General features: G+C 43.0%; 1 protein-coding gene across 1 annotated transcript in view; it reads left to right on the top strand.

Annotated features, from left to right (window-relative positions):
- The first annotated feature begins 211 nt into the window (after positions 1 to 211).
- Positions 212 to 27064, top strand: part of TRPC6 (transient receptor potential cation channel subfamily C member 6) — a 168093-nt gene continuing 141240 nt past the window's right edge. Inside the window, exon 1 of the mRNA XM_038375686.2 lies at positions 212 to 826. Coding sequence (XP_038231614.1) covers positions 684 to 826 — 143 coding nt within the window. The 5' untranslated portion in view covers positions 212 to 683. The remainder of the gene's footprint in view (positions 827 to 27064) is intronic.

The raw sequence follows: 27064 nt of genomic DNA, 5'->3' as shown, positions 1-27064 counted from the left end.
AGTAAAGGAGAAGGGAGGGCTCCACTCCCAGCCCGGGACTGGAGCGCCCGGGCCCAGGGAGCAGGTAGTTTAGAGCGGGAGGGTGATGTGCATGTCCAGCCTGCCCAGCTCCAGTTCCTCGGGGCACTTGGCCGCTGGGCGCGGACCTCCCGCAGCTCTGGGGAGGACGCCGCTCGGGACGGGGCTGTGCAAACTCTTCCTCACGCCTGATCGCTCCGAGCGCCGGGCAGTGACGACTGGGGAGGAGGATGCTGCCGACTGACATAGTAACTCCGCTCGCTCGCTCCGCTCAGCCAGTGTGGCTGGGAGCTGCTGGCGGCCGCGGTGGTGGCTGCTGGCCCCGCGCCTGGCCGTGGGCTTGGAGGGAGCCGGGGGCGCCGCCGCCGCCCTCCGGCCGCTGACGGGAGACGCCGGGCAGCGAGGGAGCCCGAGGGTTTCTTCTGCGGGCTCCATGGCGGCCCGCGAGCGGCCCTGAAGGCGCCCGGTGCCCCAGCCTGGCCGCCCCAAGGCGGCGGAGCGGCGGCACCCGGGCGCGGGACGCGTCGCGGAGGGGGAGTGCCAGGCTGGGAGAGCCGGCGCTGCCTGTGGGGGCGCCCGGGTCCCCGCGGCTCCTCAGCCCCAGCCGAGGGTCCTGGGCCCCCCGCCGCGCCCCGGCGCGAAGCTCGGAGCCCCCCGGGAGCAGCATGAGCCGCGGCCAGCCCTGCGCGCCGCGGCCAAGCAGCTCCCCGGCCAGGCCGGGCCGGAGGACCGACAGCCAGGACCACCTGCTCCTGGCCCCGGGGGCGTGCGAGGAGAACCCGCGGCCGCCCTACGCCTACTACCCCGCGTGAGTGAGGGAGCGAGGGAGGGAGGGAGCCCTGCGCGGGGACGCGGCTCCGGCGGGGAGCTGGGGTGGCCGCGGGGCAGAGCGGTAGCAGGACGGGGGAAGCGGCCTCCCGAGGGCGGCAGGCGCGGGGCCGGGGGCTGGGCGGCGGCGGGAGTTTCCAGCCCTGCCCCAGCCCCAGCCCCACCGCAGCGCGGGGCAGGTGCGCGTTGGGGGCGGGCCGGGGGACCGAGCCTCCGCAGGCCGGCGCTCGGGCGGCGGGGAGCGGGAGCCTGGGGTGCGCGCCGGTGCGGGGGGCTGAGGCGCAGCCTGCCGGCCCGCAAGCCCACGGCCTGTTTGGGTTCCCCCTCTCCCTGGGACCGGTCGCCAGATAAATGCTCGGGAGTCCGTAGTTGATCTCTGGGTTTGCATCGCGAAGAGCGGGCACTGAGCTCACCAGGGGACGGTGGATAACAGGAAACGAGCGGCCTGTTTACAAAACCAAGCAGGCGTGTAAAAAAATCCGCGTCCCGCTCCCTGAGCGGGTTCTGACCTTCCCCTCCCGCAAGCGGCAGCGCGCTCCACTAGGATGCGCCCTGAACTCAGCAGGCAACGCCCGATCCTTCTAGGTGGGGACTGGTTGGCTGCTCACAAATGCTTGAGAGAGGAGGCGGTAAGAAAGCCTGACTCTGCAGCTACCACCTTACCAGGAAATCCTCGCAATCTTTATTTCAGTTTTGAGATGAAAGTTACGCACACGTTTCCAAGGCTTAGGAACGGTGGCCTCTCAACCAGGGGTTGCTTCAGTTTGTCCTCTAAAAGCAAATGAACAAAGGTGCCATTCATTTTCATATTACCGTTGGCTAATGGAGATGATTTTTAGTTTCGTTTGTCTCCTCTTTTCTAGAGAGAAAACATATCGGGCAGCTGTGGTTTGTGGGGTTTCTTTTGTTTGTTTGTTTTTGTTTTTTTGTTGCGACTAACATTTATTTCAACAAAGCATCATTTGACAGGCGAAATGGAGATTAGGCTGGGGCTTGAACAATTTGGTCCCCTTTCCTGTAGTAGAATTGTATATTGTAATTGTTTTTGTAGAAAAAGAGAAAAAAGTAGTTGAATATGAGTTAATTGGAATAGACAGAACCAAAGACATGGAAGGTAATATATGCACTGCTATACTGGCACTGAAATAAAGTCCTTACTGAATAGAATAGATTTAACTAAATATGGAGCATGTTATGGACTGCACTGGTTGGTCTGTTTAAAATTTACACCCTGCAATGTGTCTTCTATAGTCATAGCAACTTCTATGGTCAGTGGTCCTTATTGGGTGCACATTACATTCTAATTCATAAAGCCACACTCTTCTCAATGGGTTTGTACAGTCCAAACCATACAGGCTTGGCAACTTGATATGCAGAGTGCCACTGAATTACAATTTTTAAATTAGCAGGTGTAAGAAGATTATACTTTAATTTTTCTACTTTTTACAGTACTAAGATTCCAGGAATAATTTTTTTTAAACAATCAGGGCAATACGTGCATTGCCTACAACATCTCTAGTTATATATTATCAATGTGACTGGTATAGTTATCACTTGGTAGTGTTTCTGAGGGAAGAGGCTACAGAGAGTGGGAAAATGATTATATTATGTGACATGACAAGAATCTATAATTTCAGTTGATTACAAGACAAACTTTCTTTCAAACTGACATACTCCATCATGTATTCTACTACTTAACTGATTCCTCTGGTCAACCTCCTCTGACATATGGTACTTTGCCTAGATAAGATTTATCAACCAGCCTGGTGTAGAAAGGGAATAATAATTAGAAAAATGCTCAGACCACAATGGGATTAGATATTTATACTGATATCTAGTATATCTAGAGCTGAATATTTAAAATATTTTTTTCTGCCCTCAGTGAATCACATAATAGCCAATGTTTTATGGTGCTATTCTGGTAAATCATATGATGAAAGTCTCAATTTGTGTCTAAGCTAATGTGAAGGTCTAGGAGAAAGTATAATAGTTTTTGATAGTGAATTAGATAGTTTTAAGAAACTAGCATCAACTATTGTGTTAAAGTAAAATGTTTTAACATAAAGCTACTAATCTCTTACATACTATGTTTCTTGGCAAAGCCAATTACTGTATTAAGGACATTTTTGGCAAACAGTAATGGGGGCGGGGGGGGGGGAGAATCTTACTATCACATGCAAGGACTTACAAACTTTTTGCTCTAGGGTTGTAATGCAGAGCAATACAGCACAATATTTGAAGACGGATAAGTTAAAGGTGCTGTGTTACAGAGTATATGTTACCCACTTTTGTATTTGACCTATGGGAAGATTCTTCCCCCTTCTTTTGTTACTCCCCTCCCCCTACCAGAAGCTCCAAGCAAGTAAGTAAATATGAGATACAATTTAGCACTTGTCATTAAGTGCAGAGAGATGGTCAGAGTAAATTGCATTACCAAACAAACTGTAACCTAGGCTTGGTCTACACTACAGAGTTAGGTCGACAAAAGGCAGCACACGTTGACCAAATTAGGTCAGTGTACACACTATAGTCTTGCTCCTGCCTATGTAAGCCCTACTATACCGACATAATAACTCCATCTCCAGTGCTCCTACCTATACAGCACAATATGCCATAAGCCTTCTTGACAAAAAGGGCACGCTGTTGACTCATATCTAGCTTCTTGTCCACTGTAACCCCAAGGTCCTTTTCTGCAGAATTGCTGCCTAGCCACTTGGTCCCTAGTCTGGAGCAGTGCATGGGATTCTTCCATCCTAAGTGCAGGACTCTGCACTTGTCCTTGTTGAACCTCATCAGATTTCTTTTGGCCCAATCCTCTAATTTGTCTAGATTCCTCTGTATTCTATCCCTACCCTCCAGTTTATCTACCATTCCTCCTAGTTTACTGTCATCTGCAAACTTGTTGAGGGTACAATCCACGCCATCCTCCAGATCATTAATGAAGATATTGAACAAAACGGTCCCAGGACCAACCTCTAGGGCACTCTGCTTGATACCGGCTGCCAACTAGACATGGAGCCATTGATCACAACCTGTTGAGCCCAATGATCTAGCCAGCTTTCTATCCACCTTATAGTCCATTCATCCAGCCCATACTTCTTTAACTGGCTGGCAAGAATACTATGGGAGACCATATCAAAAGCTTTGCTAAAGTCAAGGAATAACACGTCCACTGTTTTTCCTTCATCCACAGAGCCAGTTATCTTGTCATAGAAGGCAATTACTTTAATATTTTTTAAAGTACAAAACTGGTTCCTTTTCTGGGGCATAATGAATGTCAAAGACTTTAGTGATGATACCTTGGTAATGACATATTTCTATAAAGTCCTGTAAATCAATTTTTTTAAGTTCTGACATATTGGGCCAAATTGAGTGTCAGCATAAATGGATGCACCTGCCTTGCCTTCAGGGGATTATGCCTGCTTAAATTTGGGCTGAATTAGGCCTATTGTGCTTTATTAGGAAAGTACATATGAATTGTAAAATAACTGAAAATATTAAACTGGCACACACTAGTTCAGCATCACAACTAGTGTTATGGCTAGAAAAAGCATCACATGCCAGACCTACTGGTGGATTTGAGGCTAAACTTGAGCTTCAGTACTATTAGCTACCAAAGGGAATATAGGTGATGCTTTGTATTTGCCACAATGTATTTTATTATAATACTGAGAATCCTACATACAGCATCTGTCTTGAGAATGGCTTTACCATATCAAAGGCAGCTATTACTTTTCTTATGAGTCAGATCAAATATTTTTATGGAATCTTGGCTTATGCATAGGGCAGAGAAGGAAGGAATTTCAACAGAGGGGAAATAACACTACAGAATGAAAAAAGTGAATGAAAACAGATCAATACTTGGAACTGTAGAGATGATCAGCCACTGCCTATAGAAAGTGAGAGCCCTTGTAAAAGGATAAACAGAGTGAGAAAGTGAGGCGAGTTTATATCCAAACAATGTGGTCTCTGCTACTGCTGAGAGGGAAAAAGGTGAAAAGTTTGACAGCTAAAAGGCTATTGTGTAAAATTTACTGCTCCCAGAGACACAATTTTAGTGAGGGATTTCTATAAGTGCCTAAAGGAGTTAAGCACCCAACTCCCTCTGATCTAAGCACTTTTGAAATTCCCACCCTGAGGTTCTAGCACCACTAGATAATAGTCGCAAGAGAGAAGTAGCAAAATTCCTAACCAGCAAGTCACTTGGGAGAACATGGTTCTCCAGGAGTAAGGGGAAATAGTTGTGCACTTAAACCACACTGTTCCCTTGTAGCAGCACTGTAACCACATTGGAACTGAGACACAATAAAACAGCGGAAGACTGTAGAGGATTATCCCTTTGTTTCTCCTCAGAATACCTTCAATTCCACTAGCAGCTGCCTGCTCTGTCTCACACAGCATTGGTACTGGAATCAAAAAGGGATAGCATGCTGCAATTTTCAAAAGAAAAATTTTTTAAACTCGTAGCAGGAGTAGTCTCTGTGGCATAATACCCCATATTTGAGCTCTGGTTTCAGCCTAAAATATCCACTTCTCTTTAAGTTTAGAACAATCTCCAAACCTTTTGGTGGAAAAAACACACTTCAGACTGTCTCTAAAAAATATGTACATAAGAAGGCCTTTTGAATTTGGTGTCCTCTTACATGGTTATATTTTTGGAATGGTAGATGACTAGATACTCTTCCTCTGGAGTCATTCTGTCCCTTTAAAGAAACAAAAGATATATAAAGAAAAGGAAAAAGAAAAGGAGTACTTGTGGCACCTTAGAGACTAACAAATTTATTAGAGCATAAGCTTTCGTGAGCTACAGCTCACTTCATCGGATGCATTTTATGAAGTGAGCTGTAGCTCACGAAAGCTTATGCTCTAATAAATTTGTTAGTCTCTAAGGTGCCACAAGTACTCCTTTTCTTTTTGCGAATACAGACTAACACGGCTGCTACTCTGAAACCTGTGATAAAGAAAAGGAGTACTTGTGGCACCTTAGAGACTGTTAGTCTCTAAGGTGCCACAAGTACTCCTTTTCTTTTTGCGAATACAGACTAACACGGCTGCTACTCTGAAAAAAGATATATAGTGACCTACATGTATTTATTTAAAAAGTTTGCTGAAGTACAAATGTTTGGGTTATTGTTCCTCTGGTGCTTGTAGCCCATTGGGATAGCTTGTCTTCATTATATTCACTGCCTTGCCTTCATTATATTCTGCCTTTATTATATTCAGCAGTAATACCAGGAACCTGTAAGCCTGTATCCTGTAAGACATTAGTTTCAGCAGTTAGCATAAAATTTGAGGCCTATGAACTTTGGCACAGATTAAACATCCTGAAGGAAACCCCCAAGTTTTGGGGAGCTGAATAGACTGTGTAAGGGTGAATTTTGAAGTATGTCCATAATGACACCAGTCAACTACAGGAACATGAGTTAATATCCTCAGATGACTGACCACAAGAGTGCCATGGCAAAGAATTGATGTATATGATAATAAGTTGAGATCACTGATATACTAACCTATAGAAGAAGGACACCCCAACATTAGTAGAATGAAGAAATACAAATAAGGAAGAGGGGAGAAACCCCTAGTGAATATTCATTAGACTTGGTGGCGACAGTGTAACATATTAAAGTTGTATTCTAGTCTATGGGTGGTAGCTGACAGAGATGTAGCTCTTGGGAGGTGCCAGAATGTTGGCCATTGGTGATGAGGAGGAAGATGATGGTGATGAGGAAGATAATGGCTAACATTTCAGGTTGTTCTGCAAGGGATCGTGTGAGTACACCTCTACCCCAATATAATGCGACCCGATATAACATGAATTCGGATGTAGCATGGTAAAGCAGCGCTCTGGGGGGTGGGGCTGCACACTCTGGTGGATCAGCGCGTCAGCGTGTCTGGCTCTGACACACTGCTCTGAGTGGCGTGTTAAGGGTGCCAGGCCGGGGCCAAGGGGTTGGATAAGGGGCAGAGGGTCTTGGGCGGCGGTCAGGGGACAGGAAGCAGGGGGGGTTGGATGGTTCAGAGGTTCTGGGGGCGGGGTGGTCAAGGGACGGGGAAGGGTGGCGTTGGATAGGGCGTGGGAGTCCTGGGGGGCCTGTCAGGGGGCGGGGGTGTGGATAGGGGTCGGGGCAGTTAGGGGACAGGGAGTGGGGGGAGGGGTTGGATGGGTCGGGGGTTCTGAGGGGTCAGTCGGGCGTGGGAAGTGACTATTAATAACGGAAATGCTTGAGGCCAAAGCAAGTTCGATATAACGCGGTTTCACCTATAAAGTAAGATTTTTTGGCTCCCGAGGACAGCGTTATATCGGGGTAGCGGTGTATATGGATTTCAAAGGTAAGTTTTGCATTCTCTCTATCTCCCTTACTGAGCTGGAGTGTTTGTGACTTTGCTAAATGTATTAATACATTATTGTAAATATAGGAGAGTTTCTATAGTGTGAGTGTTGCAACCCTGCACATTGGGGTTCACAACTATATAGAAATTTTAATAATACTGGGCCTGATCTTGGGATGAGAATCAGTCAGCCCTCAAACTTGGAATTCTAAAGTAATCAATATAATAAATATATAATCTATAGATCAGGCTGCAGACAGTATTTCATTGGCAGGCAGCCTTGTCTTGCAGATGGAAAACAGGACTGAGAATTAGGTTTGGAGTCTAATCCCAATCTAGATGCAGATGTGCTATCTGATGTGATAATGACAGTACATGTATGTAAATTTTGAGGCTGAATAATAAATAATTAATTGTAGGGTCAATAATGGATCAATAACAATAATTCATTGTAGACCCAGCCAAAATGAAGATGTCCGTCCAATCTGTTTGTATTGCTTATTCAAGTTTTTAAAAACAATTTGAATTGCAAAAAACACACTTTCTTGTAAATCTGTGGAGAAACAAGTGTGCATTAAAAGATGAGCTGTAAAGCAAGCAAAATATCACATTAAAAAGAGAAGAGTTTTGAATTTTATCACTGTCTGAAGGCACATCTAGTTCCTTGGTTTCAGCAGTTTTCAAATCAGGTAATTTGTCGGCAACATTAAAGTCAATGAATATTTCTAACCCCTATATATGTTGAGCAAAACGTGTAATTTCACTGAATGCAATTTAATAGTTTCAGCTACTCCCCTGGCATCAGTTTTATTTCATTCTCAACTACTCTGCTTGAAATACGCTGTAAAATTATCTTTCAGACTCTTCGTTAGACCTAATCACTTTGGGGAGAGTATCCAAGAGTGCCAGTCTTGCTGCTTAGAGGCTTTGAGATGCTATGCCCTCTTACAAATATCTCGAAAAAACATTAGCAAAACGGTCACATATTTTCAAGAAGCCTGACAGATTCTCCTTTTACACCAAGAACTGTAAATGTCTTTGGTTGTCTTGTATTTACTCTGCCATCAAAAAATGAGAAGAGAGAGAAACTAGAAAGTTTTCCGTGGCTCGAAGTTGAAATGGAGGCTTATGCTTCAGTCGTTCTTTAGGGGCAATGGAGGAAGGATTTCAGGCCAACGCTATCCATTTTGCCTCAAAAAGTCAGAGGCCTGTTGCAAGTGAGTATCACCACACCTCAGTAGGGCCACAGAGCCATACAGCATAGCCTCAAAAGTGAATTATTATAGCCACGGTGAGGGGTCTAGCCAGGATTCGTCTAAATGCTCTGTTCTAACAAATCCCTTGAGTGGCCTCCACTGGGGAATATTCTACGGAGTCCTCCTATAAATGCCTTTGAAATGGTTGAATCCAGTGAGAGTGCTGTGTAAGCATAGCCCTTAGGTGCAGCTGCTCCTGCTGGTACAGGGGGCTGTAAATTGCATACCAGTGCATCAGCAGGAGACAAGTTGAGCCCTGTATGCTCTACTTGGTGAGGAAGGTGGTTATTACATGTTAAGCACTGGTGTATTATTGGTAAATATGTATTGTCAAATTGAATTTATGCAGATAAATAGGAGGTCATTCATCAAGTAGACTGAGTTATGATAAAATTAATAATCCATCTGGTCTGACTTTTAGCAGTTTATTTGTAGAATTTACTTAAATGCACTGTAGAATCTTATGAACAATGTACATTTACAGATAGATTTTCATCTGGTTACTGAAATACAAAACAAGTTTGTTCTCTAAACAAAAAGAATTATGTTTTTAAGATGTCGAGCTTGGTATGCAAGTATATGTGATTTGCTAAGTTTGGACGGAGGAGTGGAAAGATGAGAAATACTGTGCACACAGTATAGTTCAGTGTTAATAACAATTTTTTACTACACACCTTCCCCAAACTGCTTTGTGTGGAAAGCTGTTATATGCGGCAACCTAGAGAATTCCTGTAGAGCAATGAGAAAAGCAGTACTTGTGGCACCTTAGAGACTAACAAATTTATTTGAGCATAAGCTTTTGTGAGCTTCAGCTCACTTCATCGGATGCACACAAGTACTCCTTTTCTTTTTGTGAATATAGACTAACACAGCTGCTACTCTGAAACCTGTAGAGCAATGGAAATCCCCAGGTGAAGGTGAGTCAGCCTGATGGCTTTGTAACCTTCCTCATGGCCTTTGTGCCTCAGCATAGGGGACATGACTGAAGAAAAGTTTGAGTAATTAAGTTCTGCCTACCTACATTATTGCTGTAATTTTACTGGGCTAGAACATTGTTAATTTCCTGCCCCAAAGTGCTGTGTAATGTTGGACAGGAACCTGAGAAATGGCTTCAGTTCACTGATGCGCATGTGTCGTGCACGTGTGTGTGCAGTCTACACTAAAGTAGCTTAAAGGGCTTGGGGATAGTAGGATGTATTGAAATAGAAGTTATGATGATTAAATATGGACAAAATATTAGTGAGAATTACATTTTATTCAGTTTTCTTTAGCATGGATTAGCATTTTGATCTCAAAGTAGTATAATTATTTGTTAAGCACTGACAATTTAAGTACTTAAATCAAGAATACTTTCAGAAATTGTGCAAGAAATTATGAGAAACAATGTGGTGGTGGCTTATTGAATCCCAGTTTATTTTCTGTATCCATTTCAAAATGACTTCAGCATATCATTCCTTTAGTAGAAATGATGGTGAATGCAGTTTGGTGGGGCACTGAGGGAAAGATATTGGAACACATCCAAAAATAAGCTCCTGTTACTTTTCACAAGTAATGAAGAATGGGATCAGATTCTTGAGCCTTACTAGTGGAATAGCTTGGGTGCTGCAGATCAGGATTTAGGTGCATTGTCAAAGCTGTTTGGAAAATGTATATAGCTCCCTGCTTGCATGGTTCTTACAGGAACTGTTAGTCACTTACTTCCATAAAGAAAATTTCACTAAATTAGACAAAAAATCCATTACTGTGGGATGGCTGGTTGGGGTTTCTGCTGGTTGGGGTCTCCCTGCTGGTTGGGGTTTCTGCTACATATGGAGTGCTTTTTTTAAAATGTGGTTTTGGTGGTTATGAACTAAACTGTCAGATGAAATAAGAATGCCAAACCACCCAGATGGAGGACCTCACATGTATTTGATCAGGCCGTGGCCAACTCTCTGCGGACAGCGGAACACATTATTTGTTTAGGCCAGTTGAGTCATCATTTAAAAAGAAGGAAAAGAGCTCGCACTTATGTCTCCTTTAGCTATGACATCTTGGGAATTCACTGATGCAGGATTTGTGTGTGCTTCACCTCTCACATCAGAACTGGACACATTGAGCTCAGGTAAGCAACACAGTTATCCTCCTGTGTCTCCCTTGTCATCTTCTGGTATTTGGATCCCTGATCTGCCTCACCAGAGTCAGATTGGGTCACATGACAACTGGGCATTTGCCTGGTGCACCAGTTCTCTGCATAGGCTGCAGACTGGGACATTGTCACCCATCTGTGAAGATAGCAGTTTACTAGAAGAGGTATTAGCAATATATTTCGCTACCAGTTTGCCAGTTGGCTCTAGTTCCTACTTCTGTGATTTTTCTATTCATCCCTGTCAGGGATTTTAAACTCAGATTAATTTGGTGCAACTACTTTCTGATATTTTGCTGGTATTTCAGAATTTTAACTAGCTGATTAGGCCCCCTTGAAAATGGAGGGCTTCCTCTTTTTGATGAATGCACTGTGGGTTTTTTTAGTGTGAGGGATTGCCTGTGCTATGCATATCCAGATATACTGCAGACAAATCCTCATTTCTTTTTAAAGGTCAACCCATCACCTTACTTTTAGATATAATTAGAATATCCAAATCCACGTACTAAACTTTGTTAGGACTGTTTTGTGTATTCAGGTCTTAGGCCTCCTAAATAGTAGTAATCTAATATTTGGCATCTTATACTTCAAAATCCTTGGGGATCACATACACATATATACACACACACACGTTTGCACACACACACAGTATGGAGGCTATCATAATATAAACAATAACAAACAGCAACAGCAACAAACTTAAGTACATCAGAAGCTGGAAGCCTGCCAAAATATCAGTGGGACCACTGGATGATTGAGATATTAAAGGAGCACTCAGTGAAGACAAGGTCATTTCACAGAAGCAAAATGAATTCTTTGCCTCAGTCTTCACTGGGAGGGAGATTGCTGTACCTGAGCTATTCTTTTTAGGTGACAAATCTGAGGAACTGTTCCAGATTGAGGTGACATTAGAGGAGGTTTTGGAACAACTCGATAAATTAAACAGTAATAAGTCACCAGGCCCAGATGGTATTCTCCCAAAAGTTCTGAAGGAACTCAGATATGAAACTGTAGAACTACTAACGGTGCTATGTAACCTATTGCTTAAAACAGCCACTGTCCCAGATGACTGGTGGATAGCTAATGTGATGCCAGTTTTTTTATTAAAGGCCCTGGAGGTGATCTTGGCAATTACAGGCCAGGAAGCCTAATTTCAGTGTCAGGCAAATTGGTTGAAAGATAATAAAGAAGAGAATGATCAGACACATAGATGGACATAATTTGTTGGGGAAGAGTCAACACGGCTTTTGTAAAGGAAAATCATGCCTCACCAATCTATTAGAATTCTTTGAGTGTGTCAACAAGCACATGGGCAAGAGTGATCCAGTGGATATAGTGTATTTGGATTTTCAGAAACCTTTGACAAGGCCCTCACTAAAGGCTCTTAAGCAAACTAAACAGTCATGGGATAAGAAAGGAGGTCCTCTCATGGTTCATTAACTGGATAAATCAAGAAATAAAGGGTAGGAATAAATGGTCAGTTTCCACAGGGAAGGGAGGTAAATATGGAGTCTCCTAAGGATTTGTACAAGGACCAGTGCTGTTCAACATATGCACAAGTGATCTGGGAAAAGAGTTAAACAGTGAGGTGATAAAGTTTGCAGACAATACAAAATCACTCAAGATAATGAAGTCTAAATTTGACTTTGAAGAGTTGTAAAGGGATCTGACAAAACTGGGTGACTGGGCAACAAAATGGAAGATAAAATTCAGTTTTGATAAATGCAAAGTAACGCACACCTGGAAACGTAATCCCAACTATACATACAAAATGATGGGGTCTAAACTAGCAGTTACCACTCAAGAAATAGATCTTGGAATCATTGAGGATAGTTCTCTGAAAACATCCGTTCAATGTGTAGTGGCAATCAAACAAGCTAACTGAATGTTAGGCACCATTAGGAAAGGGAATAAAGCAGAAAATATGTCACTATATATAAATCCAAATTACACCCACACTTTAAGTACTGTATGCAGGTCTGATTGCCCTGTCTCAAAAAAAGATATATTAGAATTGGAAAAACAGAATGATGAGGGGTCTGGAACAGCTTCCATTAGAGAAGAAATTAAAAAGACTGGGACTGTTCAGCTTAGAAAAGAGATGACTAAGGAGGGATCTGATTGAGGTCTATAAAATCACAAATGGTGTGGAGAAAGTTAATAAGGAGAGTTATGTACCTTCTTCACATAACACAGGAGCCAGGGGTCACCCAATGAAATTAATAGGCAGCAGGTTTAAAACAAACATAATGACGCATTTCTTTACACAATGCACAACTGTAGAACTCATTGTCAGGGGATGTTGTGAAGGCCAAAAGTATAACTGGGTTAAAAAAAGAATTGGGTAAGTTCGTAGAGGATAGGTCTATCAATGGTTATTAGCCAAGATGGTCAGGCACGCAAACCCATGCTCTGGGTGTCCCTAAACTTCTGACTGCCAGGAGCAGGAACAGATGACAGAAGATAGATCACTCAGTGGATTGCCCTGTTTCGTTCATTCTTTCTGAAGCATCTGGCATTGGCCACTATCAGAAGACAGGATGCTGCGCTAGATGGACCACTGGTCTGACCCAGTATTTCCTTGTATGAATTTAGAAAATATTTAATTGAGTTGAGGTTTTTGTTTTTATAGGGGTGCACTGCAAACTATGGAATCACAGAATTTAGGTAGCAAACCCTGTCTCAGTGAAAGCCTTGACATAAGTGTGTGATTATCACTTCTGATCACGTGAGAGTAAGCTCAGTCAACAAATGATCCAGAAGACTTAGGGTTGGGCCTTTCAACACTGCCTTAGCCCTACTCTTTTCCCACTGAAAAGCATGGGAATTGATGTCAATGGAAACAGAGTGAGGCCAATGCTGAGTGCTTTTGAAAATCTGGCCCTTATAATTTACCAAGCTTCAGGTGGCCATTTGTTGTGAAATCACATGACAAATCATAATGCTCAGTTGTTGAACTTTTGAATAAAGTAATGGTTTCACTTCCAGTTTTGACAAAATATTTGTTATTCCAAACTGATTTAGCCTGAAATCCAGCCCGTTGTTAGTTTTGTTTCCCTATCCAAACACTAAACCAGGCAACAGATCTGATATTGCAGTGTCCTGAACATTGATTCTTCCTAATGGGAAAACAGGAGTTGTGAGTGCTCAGACCTTGTCTCTAAAATTTGCATGGCTTCAAGCTTTGCAATTAACGTTCTGCACAGCTCCAGTGGTGACAATGCTAGAATTTCTGACAGAAATTACATGAAGAAAATGTCATTTGTTTAGTCTCCTCCATAACCCTAATCCCAGGGCAACTGCAATACTGAATTTCTAAAAAGAAGACACTCATCTGATGATTGTGTATGTGTTCTTTGTAATAAAGGGATTACATATCCCCTCATACACATTAAGAACCACTTCTCATTATGGCATCAAAGGACAGTCCAACTCCAGAAAGGTTGTGGTTAGCTGGAAAGGATGATTGTAAAGTTTTCTTACTTCATTTATACCAGTGCTCCTTTATTCATATAGTTCAGCATTTAGGGCGCAATCCTGTGAGATTCTGAGCACTCTCAATTCCCATTGGCTTCCATAGGATCAGACCCAGAGCATTTGCTCCTGATATTCCTATTTCAGTTTCAAGGTAACTGCACCTGTATTTCCCCTCTGTGGTCCACCAATTAAATGGGCTGAGATGCTCACAGAGTGCAGTGACTGCTTGAACTCTGAATCTTGGTTGGGAATTAATTGGGGGAAGGGGTGGAGTGGGGGCGGGGCCTGGGGTGGAGCAGGAATTGAGCACCCCCAGGGCAAGGAGGAAGCCAGCAACTGTGCCTTTCATGGTTTTCTTTGCTAGCTTCATTAGATTACGTTTTATGGCCCTAAATTTCATAAATCACTTACCTTTGGCTCCACGCTACATGAAGTGGAGGTCAGTGCTTTGGAATGATAATGTAAAGGCTATGATATAGTTTTATTCTGGGAACATATAAAAGGAGAACAGGCTCTTAAGAAGTGAATGTAGATGGACACAAACAAGCTGGTGAAATTTTCAGAAGGCTAATCCTATGTCCTGACAGTTTCTACTATGCAAAACGGAAATTGCCATGGGATCTGCATGGTCATTAACTTACCTGCCCACCTCCATACATACCCTTTGTATTAGGGCATATAGAATTGTCTTGGAGTTCTGCTGTGCAGTACATGGGGGTGCAGACTACTGTTTGAAATTCAGGTATTATGCCGCACCCTGTCAGTGAGGTGAAACTGAATTGATTTCAATACAATCAGAGTTGCAGGGAGATAGTGAGAGAGGGCAAGTTTTGCTTGAGCACTTTAATAAAAGATACAATAGAACATACCACTTGGAAGTAAATAAAATAATAATAATAATAATAAAAAATTAGCACTGAGACATTTGCATTCCAGTTCTGACTAAACCATCTGACAATTCTGATTCAAAAAGACCAAAGTTTGGATTGCAGCAATTTTTCTCTCTATATTCTTTTTCCTATAGCTCTTAGCATGATCTTTTTGTTAATTACCCAAGACACTTTATGAGGAACATTTGTTTCTGTTCTCCACTGAAGTGAGGCAAAAATCTTTAGTCATCTAATTTCTGTCTTTTTTGTATGATGTAATATTTGATGTTTTTTTCTGACCTTGATTGTAAAATCTTGATTTTAAAAAAGCAACTGATGTTAAGAAAAGTAAAGTTGGAGTGTGGTGATATGATCAGAAGTCAAACAGCTTGACTTTGTTGTGTATGGGGACAGGGATACATTTTCCAAAGTGACCAGTGTCTCAAGTTGGGCACCCAAAACCTGACCAAATCTTTCATCACTTTGGAAAAGGTAGGCCACTTTCTCTGTTGCTATTTAATGTAACACATTAAAGTCAATGGAGCTGTGACAATTTATATCAGCTGAGGATCTGCCCATAACATTCCAAGGAATTATGGTAGCGTGGCCAATATAATGGAGGAAGAATAACAAAAGTCCTGGTACAACTAGCAGTTGAGAGATGAAGGACTCCATGACAGAAGAACTTCAGTATCTAAACAAAATCTTTATCAGGAGTTGCTAAGTGTCATCTAGAATGTATGGGTGGGGGAATAGATATGCCCCTGCCTGACCTTCCTCTTCCCTCTCAGCTGGCTCCTCCCTCCTCCAAATTTAAGCGAGTGATGTTGTGAGCTGGTGCATAGGGTTGCAGCAGCATTCAGGTTTGGTCTGGCCAAAAAGTGGTCCTGCCATGGCCCATGTAACTCTATTGGCTCTTTGGCCGATGTTAATAATGTTTCTGAGGGCAAGTCTAACAACAAAAATGAACAATAACACAATCTGCAGAAGTTCTACAGCACCAGAGACGTGTAAGAAACAAATTCAACATTTTTCAGATTTCTACAGCTAAGGATTTCAAAATACTGTTAGGACAGAAACTGCTTAATCATGTAGTGGCATACACATGTGAACACGTTGGTAGCTAAACTGCAACTGATGTGAGAATGACACTTCAGCACTGCTTTGTGTGATAAAATAATAATGATTTTACCTAACAAACTGATATATAAAATACAAACAGGAATTTCTTAATCCACAGCCACCTCTGGTCTGAAATACTGCAACTACAGAGCACAATTTAAAAACATTATTGGACAAGAAGTGAAGCTTCAAAAGGAACATAGGTAGCCAGATTGTCATTACTTGAGACTGAGTTGTCAGGGATACTAGGGCTAATGACTTGAGTCTAAGGGTATTCTACAATACGAAATTAGGTCGAATTTATAGAAGTCGGTTTTGTAGAAAGCGTTTTTATACAGTCGAGTGTGTGTGTGTCCACACACAAATGCTCTAAGTGCATGTAGTCGGCGGAGTGTGTCCACAATACCGAGGCAACCGTTGACTTCCGGAGCTTCGCACTATGGGTAGCTATCCCACAGTTCCTGCCGCCCATTTGAATTCTGGGTAGAAATCCCAGTGCCTGATGGGGCTAAAACATTGTTGCGGGTGGTTCTGGGTACATATCGTCAGGCCCCCGTTCCCTCCCTCCCTCCCTCCATAAAAGCAAGGGCAGACAATCGTTTTGCGCCTTTTTTCGTGAGTTACCTGTGCAGACGCCATACCACGGCAAGCATGGAGCTGCTCAGCTAACCGTCACCATATGTCTCCTGGGTGCTGGCGGACATGGTACTGCATTGCTACACAGCAGCAGTTTATTGCCTTTTGGCAGCAGACAGTGCAGTATGATGGTAGCCGTCGTCGACGTAGTCCTGGGCGCTCTTTTAACCGAGCGCCTGGGCAAACATGGGAGTGACTCAGCCAGATCATTTCCCTTGTTTCATCTCATGGCGATTGAGTCCTATCAGCAGTGCACTGTCTTTTAATCTGCAGCCAGCAGAAGATGATGGCCAGCAGTCATACTGCACTGTCTTCTGCCGAGCACTCAGGAGGTGACGATGGCTAGCAGTCGTACTGCATAGTCTGCTGCCAGCATGATGTATAAAGATTGATAAACTGGTTCAAAACAAGAAATAGACCAGATTTATTTTGTATTCATTTTCTCCTCCCTCCCTCTCTCTCTCCCTCCCTCTGTGAAATCAATGGCCCGAGTTTTGAGTTCTATCCTTGAGGCGGCCATTCAGTTTCTCGCAAAGCCCCCCCTTTGTTGATTTTAATTCCCTGTAAGCCAACCCTGTAAGCCATGTCGTCAGTCACCCCTCCCTCCGTCAGGGCAACAGCAGATAATCGTTCCGCGCCTTTTTTCTGTGCAGACGCCATACCACAGCAAGCATGGAGCCCGCTCAGATCACTTTGGCACTTAGGAGCACATTAAACACCACACGCATTATCCAGCAGTATATGCAGCACCAGAACCTGGCAAAGAGAAACTAGGTGAGTAGGCGACTCAGCGCGGTTACGAGAGTGATGAGGACATGGACACAGACTTCTCTCAAAGCATGTGCCCTGGCAATGTGGGCATCATGGTGCTAATGGGGCAGGTTCATGTGGTGGAACGCTGATTCTGGGCTCGGGAAACAAGCACAGACTGGTGGGACCGCATAGTGTTGCAGGTCTGGGACAATTCCCAGTGGCTGCAAAACTTTCGCATGCGTAAGGGCACTTCCATGGAACTTTGTGACTTGCTTTCCCCTGCCCTGAGGTGCAAGAATAATAAGATGAGAGCAGCTCTCACAGTTGAGAAGCGAGTGGCAATAGCCCTGTGGAAGCTTGCAACGCCAGACAGCTACCAGTCAGTCGGGAATGAATTTGGAGTGGGCAAATCTACTGTGGGGGCTGCTGTGATGCAAGTAGCCAACACAATCAAAGATCTGCTGATATCAAGGGTAGTGACCCTGGGAAATGTGCAGGTCATAGTGGATGGCTTTGCTGCAATGGGATTCCCTAACTATGGTGAGGCCATAGACGGAACCCATATCCCTATCTTGGCACCGGAGCACCAAGCCAGCGAGTACATAAACCACAAGGGGTACTTTTCAATAGTGCTGCAAGCACTGGTGGATCACAAGGGACGTTTCACCAACATCAACGCGGGATGACCGGGAAAGGTACATGACGCTCGCATCTTCAGGAACTCTCGTCTGTTTCAAAAGCTGCAGGAAGGGACTTTCTTCCCAGACCAGAAAATAACCACTGGGGATGTTGAAATGCCTATAGTTATCCTTGGGGACCCAGCCTACCCCTTAATGCCATAGCTCATGAAGCCATACATAGGCAGCCTGGAGAGTTGTCAGGAGCTGTTCAACTACAGGCTGAGCAAGTGCAGAATGGTGGTAGAATGTGCATTTGGATGTTTAAAAGCATGCTGGCGCAGTTTACTGACTCAGTTAGACCTCAGCAAAACCAATATTCCCACTGTTATTACTGCTTGCTGTGTACTGCACAATATCTGTGAGAGTAATGGGGAGATGTTTATGGTGGGGTGGGAGGTTGAGGCAAATCGCCTGGCTGCTGGTTATGCCCAGCCAGACACCAGGGCGGTTAGAAGAGCACAGGAGGGTGCGGTGCACATCAGAGAAACTTTGAAAACCAGTTTCATGACTGGCCAGGCTATGGTGTGAAAGTTCTGTTTGTTTCTCCTTGGTTCACTCTACTTCCCTGTAAGTTAACCACCCTCCCCACCTCCCTTCGATCACTGCTTGCAGAGGCAATAAAGTCATTGTTGCTTCACATTCATGCATTCTTTATTAATTCATCACACAAATAGGGGGAAAATTACCAGGGTAGCCCAGGAGGGGTGGTGGAGGAGGGAAGGACAAGGCCACACAGCACTTTAAAAGTTTAAAACTTATTGAATGCCAGCCTTCTGTTACTTGAGCAGTCCTCTGGGGTGGAGTGGCTGGGTGGCCGGAGGCCCCCCCACCGCGTTCTTGGGTGTCTGGGTGAGGAAGCTATGGAACTTGGGGAGGAGGGCGGTTGGTTACACAGGGGCTGTAACAGTGGTCTGTGCTCCTGCTGCCTTTCCTGCAGCTCAACCATACGCTGGAGCATATTAGTTTGATCCTCCAGCAGCCTCAGCATTGAATCCTACCTCCTCTCATCACGCTGCTGCCACCTTTCAGCTTTAGCTCTCTCTTCAGCCCGCCACCTCTCCTCTCGGTCATTTTGTGCTTTCCTGCACTCTGACATTGTCTGCCTCCATGCATTCGTCTGTGCTCTGTCAGTGTGGGAGGACAGCATGAGCTCGAAGAACATTTCATCGCGAGTGCGTTTTTTTCGCCTTCTAATCTTCGCTAGCCTCTGGGAAGGAGAAGATCCTGTGATCCTTGAAACACATGCAGCTGGTGGAGAAAAAAAAAGGGACAGTGGTATTTGAAAAGACACATTTTATAGAACAATGGGTACTTTCACGGTAAACCTTGCTGTTAACATTACATACATAGCACATGTGCTTTCGTTACAAGGTCGCATTTTGCCTCCCCCCCTCTCGTGTGGCTAACAGCGGGGAACATTTCTGTTCAGCCATAGGCAAACAGCCCAGCAGGAACGGGCACCTCTGAATGTCCCCTTAAGAAAAGCACCCTATTTCAACCAGGTGACCATGAATGATATCACTCTTCTGAGGATAACACAGAGAGATAAAGAACGGATGTTGTTTGAATTCCAGCAAACATACACTGCAATGCTTTGTTCTACAATGATTCCCGAGTATGTGCTACTGCCCTGGAGTGGTAAAGTGTCCTACCATGGTGGATGGAATAAGGCTGCCCTCCCCAGAAACCTTTTGCAAAGGCTTTGGGAGTATATCCAGGAGAGTCACGAATGCCAGGGCAAATTAATCATTAAACATGCTGGCTTTTAAATCTTGTATAGTCTTTTAAAAGGTACACTCACCAGAGGTCCCTTCTCCACCTGGCGGGTCCAGGAGGCAGCCTTGGGTGGGTTCGAGGGGTACTGGCTCCAGGTCCAGGGTGAGAAACAGTTCCTGGCTGTCAGGAAAACCAGTTTCTCTGCTTGTTTGCTGTGAGCTATCTACAACCTCATCATCATCGTCTTCCTCATCCCCAAAACCTGCTTCCGTGTTTTTCCTTCATCTCCATTGAAGGAGTCAAACAGCACGGCTGGGGTAGTGGTGGCTGAACCCCCTAAAATGGCATTCAGCTCATCATAGAAGCGGCATGTTTGGGGCTCTGACCCGGAGCGGCCGTTCACCTCTCTGGTTTTCTGGTAGGCTTGCCTCAGCTCCTTAAGTTTCATGTGGCACTGCTTCGGGTCCCTGTTATGGCCTCTGTCCTTCATGCCCTGGGAGATTTTCTCAAATGTTTTGGCATTTGGAAAACTGGAACGGATAATAATAGTTTTAATAGCACGGATTCCTCTCCCCATACAGCGATCACATCCCGTACCTCCCGTTTGGTCCATGCTGGAGCTCTTTTGTGATTCTGGGACTCCATCATGTCACCTCTGCTGATGAGCTCTGCATGGTCACCTGCAGCTTGCCACACTGGCCAAACAGGAAATTGAAATTCAAAAGTTCGCGGGCCTTTTCCTGTCTGCCTGGCCAGTGCATCTGAGTTGAGAGTGCTGTCCAGAGCGGTCACAATGGAGCACTCTGGGATAGCTCTCGGATGCCAATACCATCTAATTGCATCCACAGCACCCCAAATTCGACCGAGCAAAACAGATTTCAGTGCTAATCCCCTTGTCGGGGTTGGAGTAAGGAAATCGATTTTAAGAGCCCTTTAAGTTGAAAAAAAGGACTTTGTCATGTGGACGGGTGCAGGGTTAAATTGATTTAATGCTGCTAAATTTGACCTCACCACCTAGTGTAGACCAGGGCTTATAAACACTGTCATGGAATTTTTAATGATCTCAAGTGGTTGGACTGAGTGGTTGATTTTACATCCAATCTGAAAGACAGCAGATACAGCAGCACAATATTCCTTAGTAATCAGGTGGAGTATTGTTTCAGTAATGATCCAGAGGGAGGAGTATCAACTATTGATTAACCAACACCAATTCCTGGAGCACTTAAGACTTCCTTGATGGCCTTCCTTGAAATCTTGGATGAAATTCTGTCTACACTGATCTCAATAGTAATGTTATGGTTTCAGGGCTAGCTGTACCTCTGTCCTTTTTCTCATTTCTCTGAGTGCACCTCCTCAAGGTGTTATGTCTTGTGCCTTTACCTCTCCTGGAGTGTCATTCTGAAATTCTCCAAGTCTTAGACCAGGCCCTGGGGTACAATACCCTATGGATCAACTTTTTTCCCCCTGCAGGACTGACTGAGTCCAGGTACTTGCAAATCTTCCCTTGGAGTCTGTGACCAGGGGTTTACAGTAATCAGACAGCCTTCTTAAAACCAAACTATTGTTTATTTTAGCAGTAAGAGATCACACCTGTTATTTTCAAACATCACTTAATTTGTATGAGCACAGCACAATGCCCTTTGCCCTATTATTGCAACCTTGGAGAAGGAACCATCTGAAACTGCTGAGAGAGGGGATAAGACCATCCTAACTCCCTATTGAAAAGCATGAATGTAATGTAAAGTACTGAAATTAAATGACAAGTCCCATCCAGCTATTCAAGTAATAGAATTTTAAATGGAGTTACAGTAGTGATAAGAAATTAAAGCAGAGTAATATTAATGCAGGTTAAATAGACTGGAATTTGAGAGTATTGAAGTTTGATTTGTGAAATAAAGGTTGGATCTCTCTTAATGTCTGCATTCTGCCATTTACTTAAGTTCATATTTAAGTTCAAGTTTAATATGTGTGTAGCAGTTTACTGTGCAGACATTAATTAATTCTCACCACAGCTCTGAGAGGAAGGCTAATAAATAGTATTATCCCCATTTTATGATGAGGAAACAGAGAGAAAGAGAGAGAGGTGAAGTGATTTGTCTAGGCTATGCAGCAGAGCCAGACTTTTCCATCCCTGTGCTCATTCCCCTGTAAGACTTCATCATCATGTGTTCGTTTGAAATCAGGGTTGTCATATCCTTACTCCACCACTAATGTCTGACAAGATGCTAAATATATTATCTCTTATATAGCTATTATTTCTGTGGTGCTTTTCTTCCAAAAGGATCCAGAATTTTGTTATATACTCTGACACAATCTCTTCCCTTTCTATATAAAGAGATGGAAGGAGAGGTCTTACCTAAGAGTGTCTGTGGCTTTGAGGAGTATGGGAATTCTCCTCACTCTTGGAGGTGGGGCTGGTGCAGATTTGTGAGGATTTAAGGGAAAATATATATCACCTTTATTTTCAGCTAAATTAGTGTCTAATTTAAGCTATGTCTACACTTGCACTTACTGCGGTATAACTTTCATTGCTCAGGGGTGTGCAAAAGTCACTCCTCTGAGTGAATAAGTAACACTGATCAAAGTGCCGGTGTAGACCGTGCTATGTCTGTGGGAAAGCTTCTCCTGCCAACATAGCTACTGCTGCTTGTGTGGCTGGAGTAGTTAAACTGACAGGAGAGCTCTCTCCCATCGGCTGAGAGCAGTTATTTTAGAGCGCTTACAGCAGCACAGCTGCATCACTGCAGCTCTGCTGCTGTAAACTTCCTGGTGTAGCCATAGCTTTAGGCTTAATTACTCCAGCCCTGTGAGCAACGGTAGTTATGTTGGTGGGAGAAACTCTCACACCAACATAGCGTTGTTTTCATGGTGCTTAGGTCACTTACGTTGCTTATGGTGGGTGGCCTTTTCACACCCCGGAGCAACATGAGTTATACCACAGTAAGTGCTAGTGTAGACATAGCCTTAATTAACTTCCTTTTTTCTCTGAAGTGTATCAAGGACATCTGTACAGCTGATTGAAAAGAATGTAGTGTGCCCAGTTCAGCTCTGAGTTACACAGATGTGGGGTCCACTAACTTTAATGGGGGTTGCATTCATATAACTGAGAAAAGAATTTGAACTATTAAAATACATACTTCAGTGAAAAGAAAACTTATCCTGTAAGAAATCAAACTCAAAGATATCATGGACTGTTTCAATAATTAAAATAGTGTAAGTATACAAAGTATTGGGAAAAAAATCACAAGAAGTTACATATACGTAGCAAAAGCTGTGGGAAGATAAGTTGCATGATAAGTTGCCGGTTTTGTTCAACATCTTCATTAATGATCTGGATGATGGGATGGATTGCATCCTCAGCAAGTTCATGGATGACACTAAGCTGGGGGAGAGGTAAGTATGTTGGAGGGTAGGGATAGGGTCCAGAGTGACCTAGACAAATTGGAGGATTGAGCCAAAAGAAATCTGATGAGGTTCAACAAGGACAAGTGCGGAATCCTGCAATTAGGATGGAAGACTTCCATGCACTGCTACAGGCTGGGGATCGACTGGCTAAGTGGTAGTTCTGCAGAAAACGACTTGGGGATTACAGTGGATGAGAAGCTGGATATGAGTCAAAATGAGCCCTTGTTGCCAAGAAGGCTAAAGGCATATTGGGCTGCATAAGTAGGAGCATTGCCAGCAGATCGAGGGAATTCCCCTCTCTTCGGCACTGATAAGGCCACATCTGGAATATTGCATCCAGTTTTGGGCCCCGCACTACAGAAAGGACGTGGACAAATTAAGAGAGTCCAGTGGAGGGAACAAAAATGATTAGGGGGCTGGGGCACATGACTTATGAGGAGAAGCTGAGGGAACTGGTCTTATTTAGTCTGCAGAAGAGAAGAGTAAGGGGGGATTTGATAGCAGCCTTCAATAACCTGAAGAGGGTTCCACAGAGGATGGAGCTCGGCTGTTGTCAGTGGTGGCATATGACAGAACAAGGAGCAATGGTCTCAAGTTGCAGTGGGGGGAGGTCTAGGTTGGATATTAGGAAAAACTATTTCACTAGGCGGGTGGTGAAGCACTGGAATAGGTTACCGAGGGAGGTGGTGGATTCTCCATTCTTAGAGGTTTTTAAGGTCAGGCTTGACAAAGCCCTAGCTGGGATAATTTAGTTGGGGTTTGGTCCTGCTTTGAGCAGGGGGTTGGACTAGATGACTTCCTGAGTTCTCTTCCAACCCAAATCTTCTATGATTCTATTAACGGAAAAATTGGTGTGATCCCTTGACTATATTATGATGCACATGTATATTTCTTAATTTTTGAGTACTAAATGATGAAACTTTATTGTTCTCTTAATGTCTTTTTTGGGTGAAAAGGAGGGAGGCATTTTCCAGTTTATCCATTTGTAGTTTTAAGATACCCTATTGCATTCAACAGGTAAAAAGACAGGAAAAGCTATACACAATGTAGGAGAAAAGAAAGTCCTTACTATAAAAAACTGCTTTTAATTATCAAGCTTGGGTAAGCCCAACTCAAATTGCTTATTTCTATGTATCTTTTGTTTTAATTTAGAGACTACAATTATAATTTATTAAATTATCAAAATTGATTGATTTTCTTTTAGAATGGGTGAGAGATTTGATAGATATGATATTCAAATGATCTGGCAAACTGCAAAGTTTCCATAACTTTCTGTACTGATTTTGAGGTGGTCAGAATCAGTAAGAGGGGCATTTTAATTGTCTTTCAGATTGGTATTAGTTTCAAATGGAATATATTACTATTAAGGTCATATTGACTGAAATTCTAGATTGCTAGAACACATTCTTCACTTCGATATGTCCACAGAATTAATTGATTTCAGCCATTCAGAGTCTCTAGGAAAGCTATTTGCATGCAACTTAGGGCAGAATGTAGGCCAGAGTATGCATGAGTTACAACCAAGGATTTGCTCTTATAGTTTTGAAACAATAAACATACATAAAAGTCATATTGAAAGCATGAAATTGTACATTTTCATTTAGCTGTGTGACAGCCCACACACTTAAAAAAAATTAGTCCTAAACTACTATTTTGGAGACTCACATTTCATGAAGAGAGATGGCCATGAAATGTCTCTCTTTGAGTGAATTGTCACTTCTGAATACTTCTCAGTGTTAATTAATATTTCCTTTAGCTATATTAGGAATATTTTATTTGTGAGAGTATTGCCTACATTACCATTGAACAGCCTGGACTGTGCCAACTTTGTTTGTGTAAACTAATCTATTCCTATTTAAACTTGTTTTAGAATAATGCATTTCAGGTACTCACATTTCTAGGGAATAAAGACAGTATAATTTGAAAGAATATTTTAAAGATGTCAGAGATGCAGAAAATGGGGAGAGAGACAGGTAGAAGTGTTAATGGTAATTTTTCTGTCTGACTTCATCACCAACTTGATATAAAACGTGATGGAGATGCTGTGAAAAGGAGCAGAGAAAACTTAAGAAACTAGTTAGTTTACTTTTTTATCATGTAATTATACTGCCCCTGAATTTCACAAAAGTGGGAAGAGGGCACAAGGAACCATTTCTCCCCCTCCCTGCATGCTTGTAGGGAGCAGCCATTCAACCCTGAAGCTCATATTCTTAAGGTCAAAGTCCAAGGAAGTGATACTACTGTTGCCAGGCTAGCTTCACATCCCAAAAGTGCATGACTGGGTGAAATGGTGTCATAGCCAGGGTTCCATCCCTTCCACCCAGGCTGGTGATTCAAGATATCTTTTCTATTAAAAAACAGAGATATTTGGCCACCATCTCTGTTACAGCTCCATCACCTGTTTATCAGATCCTGACATTGGTACCATTTACACAAAAATATAAATAAGACGTCTCTCAAATATATCTTCCCCTTAAATTTTGCTTTCTCCCCTTTTGGGAGAATATCCTGGGAAGGGAGGAAGGGAGAAACATCTGATTAAACAAAAATTATAATTAAAGCTCTTCACCTTCATTTTCTTTCATTCTGGGTTATTACCCCCTTGGACTTTGTTGAAGCAAAACCATTTCTTGAACAGAGAATATGTTACATGTCTATTGTCTTGTTTTTCCCAAATCCTAGAGCTTAACAAAATTCAGAATTTCTGCCCAGAGGACATTCCAATATTTCAACATTTGTTTTCAACCAAAAATTAGATGAAAAATTTAAATTTTCTGAACAATGGAAATTCTGAAAACTTTTGATTCAGAAATGTGAAAAACAAAATATTTCACCCTTCAATTCAAATTCAAAATGTTTTGTTTTAATTTGTTGAAATGGCATACTGTGCTTTGTTTTGAGTCAGTTAAACATTAAAGTTAATTTCTTTGTGGTGGCACACTGTTATATGGGAGCTGTATTTCAGAAGCTTGAGGTTCCCCATTCTCCCCTATTGGCTACATTCCCCACCTGGACTACGTGCCCCATAATGCACTATAGTGATGGGACTCCCATGATGCACTGCACAGCTCGGTCAGAGTAAAATCAGCACATTACTTTATCGGAGATGCATTCTTTCCGGGAGCATGGCCTATTGGAGAGAACTAGACCTACAGTTCTCAGAAGGCAATGCACCATGACAAGAAAATTCAGTTTAATGTATGATTGAACTGATTCAAAGCTAAACATTTTGGATCAGTTAAAAAAACAGAAATTCTGATTTGGGTCAAACCAATCCAAAATGAAATATTTAATTTAGGTTTTCATGGTGGAAAAACAATTCAAAAATATTTGGCAAAATTTTGATTTTGCAGAAACTTCGTTTTCCATCAGAAAATCATTCCAGTTGAAAATTCCAAATAATCTATAGAACCATATAGAAAGATATTTTTTTTTCTCGGATTCCTTGGATTGGTTTGTGCCTCCTGCAAGAGAATCTGGCCACATGTAAGAGAGACAGATTGAGGAAAGCTGTGTTTAACTGGTGTAGATGGATTTATTTCAAACTAAATGAAATTTCTTATTACTGTGAGGGATAGTGATTTAACATAAATCCTTTAAAGTTAGTGTTAAGTAAGAAGGGAAGATTCTTCTATTTAATTCTAAGAATAATTATTTTACAGGTTTTCTCTAGAGCACAATTGGAAGTATTGTGCTCAAGGCACCAATCACCTAACCAAGAACGTAAGAACAGTCATGCTGGGTCAGACCAATGGTCAATCTGGCCCAGTATCCTGTCTTCCAACAGTGGCCCGTGTCAGATGCTTTAGAGGGAATGAACAGAACAGGCAACCAGCGAGTGATCCATCCCCT

The sequence above is a fragment of the Dermochelys coriacea genome, chromosome 1, assembly GCF_009764565.3.
Source record: "Dermochelys coriacea isolate rDerCor1 chromosome 1, rDerCor1.pri.v4, whole genome shotgun sequence".
NCBI lineage: Eukaryota > Metazoa > Chordata > Testudines > Dermochelyidae > Dermochelys > Dermochelys coriacea.
This window is presented reverse-complemented; position numbering and strand designations above follow the sequence as displayed.